Genomic DNA, 3741 nt, shown 5'->3' on the forward strand with positions numbered 1-3741 from the left:
TACTCATCAACTTATATTTGTGGTATTTATTAAAACAACCAAGTTTTGCAAAGTTATAAATGTAAAAATGTTTTAATTGGCAATTTACTTTCAATCCAAATGATTCTTGTACAAGCTAAGTTTACCATCAGTGCGCCTCGAAGGTGTACCGACAGTTGCTTACAGCGCTCCAAGTGGCTCTTGGCAAACTATATCGATGGGAGCTTTCTACGGGGAGCGGTGGGTAGAGGGGAAGTGACTTTTTTCGCCGGACGCGCCGTCTATATTTATGGCGGGCATTTAAAAAAAAATTCTGAAAAATTAAAATTTGAGTTTGGTAATGTAGGTGTCTGCCGCGTATCCAGCACACCTAATTTATAGTGGGTGAAATGAGATTACTTTTCCTTTGCTCTCATTGTCGCAATGAATAGTCACCCCTTAATCATAATGAAGTACTGAGGGAACATTTTTTTACTCGGCGTTTGTGCGTGGACCCCGTGGACCCCGCATAACCGCATTACAGGTGTACGATCAAAGATATGTTTGGTACGATGAGCCACCTTATAGAGCTTTGCCTAGTGGCCGCCAGACAGCTCCCTGTCTTACAAGTGCAGGTTCATATTTAGTGGAATTTTTTTACACATTTGTTGCTAAATGGAGTACATAAACGTAACTTACTGTCGGCTCTTGTCTTTTCCGAAGTTTCAGGCCGATATTTGTATTCTACAAAAAGTTCTTAGATTCAAAAAATTTCAAGGTGAGAAAGAAAATCTGCCAAAAAATAGTCACAGTCTTCCTGTCGTTGCAAACAATTTTTAGTGAAATTCCTACCTAAATGAAGTACATAAACGTAATTTATGGTCTTCTGGTACTTTTTCCAAAGTTTTAGTATGATATTTTATATACAAAAAAGTTCTTAGATTCAAAACAAAATCCATTGAATAGATAAAATGAGGTCGGTAATATAGGTATTTCGCTGTGTCACATGCCCTTAAAAATTCCAATTTCCTAACTTCTTTAATCAATGTTTCGCAGAATTCTGCCAACAATAATTAAAAAGCATACGATCCAAAAAACATCCGATTTTAATCAAATATAGGTTAAAAAACTTTTCTCGACACAAGATACCTGTAGAATTCCTGTTGACGTCGAAAATCCTTATTCCAAATACTTTTCTGAAGAAGTCTCTTCCTTCCTTCATATTCCAGGATGTAAATTTAGTACAAATGATATTCACAGGCATCCCCGTAGATATCCTTATTTGCGGCCGTTTGCGTGGCACAATTTCACAAAATAAAATCAACTTCAATTCGAAATTCAAATTCTTTGAAGGAACCAGAACCCACAGCCCTTATGTGTAATGATCGCAGAGATAAAAATTGAGATTGAACTGAAAACCGGAGCCATCCGCAGCTGGTTTTTTGATACATAATAGGAAAAAGCTTAATCATTATCTTAAACTAAATATCTGGGTGGAACCCAGTGGAACATTTTTTATATTCATCGAATTATATTACTTCTTGTTTTTTCTTCGAGACGATTTCAATCGACTTTATATGATCTTGCAATTTACAATAAATAAAATCATGATTCACCAATGAAATAATATTAAAGTACATACTTTTCAGAGAAGATAACATGTTGAAAAACAAAAATTTGTTTATTATTTCACAAGTAATGCGTTTTTTTGCGCAGTCGTTATTCACGTGTTTCAAACGCGTTATAAATATTACTCGTGAAACTCTCACTTTCAGACTCAATCACGCAGTAAAAAAAGTTTCTTCTTGTTATTTAATGTGGTAATACATTTTACATATACCACTGAAACTGATCTATAAGTAAAAAGCCCTGGAAAACAAATAATTTTGCGAATTTTTACCACCTTTTTCCTATTTTTAACCACTGTGGATCAGTAAATGGAGTGACAGCCTCCTAGTTATTCCACTTTGGATACTTTGGCGGTCGTTTTGTAAATATTTAATGCCTAACTTTCTAATAGGTGACAAATCGCACCATAGGGACCTATTTTGTCGATCCCAGTTTAGAAGATATTCGTGTCATGAAGCACAAAAAGGTATGTTATTATACATACTATATCCCATAATATCACCGCTTGGCGATTCTGCAACTTGGAAATATTCAGGCCAATGGGCTAGATACTGCATATAAAACGATAATCCATACTGTTATAATTTATTAAGGAATTTTAACACAGAGAATGTTAACACACAACATCAATTTCACTTTTTTTTAATGGGTCTGGTCTTTGAAATAAAAATTGTAGCTTAAGTGGAAGAAGTTCCATTATTGGAAGAATGATTTTAAAAAAATGCTTCTTTCTAACTTTTTATAAATTGAGTTTTAGTCACTTCATAAGAAATGTTCTAAGAATGTTAACCCAATCAATTTTAATTCATACTTCATCTCCCCCCACCACCACCTTCGTTTTGTGCCAACATGCCCCAAGAAATGCAAAATAGCAGTTTTATTTCAAATGTGTTATTGTAGACTTCATATTTGCAAATACAGATCCATATACGCTAGAGAAATAGATCAAAAGAACGCGAGAAAGAGAAGGGTATTTAAAAGTATGAATTAAGGGTACAACCCACTTGGACACTTTTGAAAAATCGATTTTTTTTATTTACATTTTTCGAAAGGATATATATCTGAAAATATCATACTATAATTTTGTGAAGATCCAAGCAGTGTAACTACATTTTTCTGCAATCTGAATATTACTACCTGGGCGCCAAACCTCAACACTTGTATTGCTCCCCTAATTGATGCAAGTATCTCATGCCTCAGGCTGCTAAGAAAGCGTATGAACATCCACATGCTTTTTCTGCTGATGTTCAAGAGTTACTACAACCGATTCACGAGGATTTAATGAAAACGGAGCTGCTCGAGCGGTGCTTGGGGGGCCATACACAAAATAACAATGAAAGTTTTAACCAGTGTGTATGGGATATGGCGCCCAAGCACATGTTTAATGACAAACAAATTGTCGAGATCGCATGCAAAATTTCGGATTGCATCTGCAATGAAGGCTATAACCTAGTTTTAAAGATAATGGAGGTATGAGGCATCAAACTCAGCCCGATTTCCATCGAATTCGTGAAGCAGCGCAATAAGTTACGCATTAAAGATGCCAACCGCCGCAGCTTACAATCTTCCAAAGATCCCAGAACGAAACGAAAACACGCAATATTGGAAGAAATTGAAGTTTAGGAATAAGCAGAATGCGGTATATACGGTCCAGACATCGTTGATTAAATTTAGGTAAGATTTTTTCATGATTTTTCAAAAAAAACTTTAAACGCGTTTTTCTCAAAGCAACTTTTTTTAGAACGGGAGACACGGTTTCTGTAAAACTATTGCACCGATTCTTATAAAAATGTAACCATATATTCTACATACAAAAATACGGAAAATGGACTATGGGCGAGTTATAATTTTGAGTTTTACCTATTTTTCCAACTAAAATCAGTGCAAAAAAAAGCGTTAAATTTTTTTTTGACCGCCATTTTATTATTTATTGATAAAAATCAATATCCATAGTTCATCTTCCAGCTACTGACATACTGAAACTAAAACACTTTCATTTTTTTGTTTCAGATAAGCCGTTGCTGAGATACTAGGCAGTCTGATAAGTACCTAAAAATTCTGAGAGATGGCATTAGTATTCACTAATGTGAACCATTTTCGTCGAGCTTGATCCTTCAAATGACGCCTGTCAAAACTTCAGCCATTTATGTTTAC

General features: G+C 34.9%; 1 protein-coding gene across 1 annotated transcript in view; it reads right to left on the reverse strand.

Moving 5' to 3' along the window:
- LOC117175582 (N-alpha-acetyltransferase 20) overlaps positions 1-3741 on the reverse strand; it is a gene marked incomplete at its 5' end in the record, with an annotated part of 300484 nt that overhangs the window by 200343 nt on the left and 96400 nt on the right. Inside the window, one exon of the mRNA XM_033365289.1 lies at positions 2072-2162. Within this exon, the coding sequence (XP_033221180.1) occupies positions 2072-2162 (91 nt within the window). The remainder of the gene's footprint in view (positions 1-2071; positions 2163-3741) is intronic.

Source organism: Belonocnema kinseyi, chromosome 6 (assembly GCF_010883055.1).
Source record: "Belonocnema kinseyi isolate 2016_QV_RU_SX_M_011 chromosome 6, B_treatae_v1, whole genome shotgun sequence".
Classification (NCBI taxonomy): domain Eukaryota; kingdom Metazoa; phylum Arthropoda; class Insecta; order Hymenoptera; family Cynipidae; genus Belonocnema; species Belonocnema kinseyi.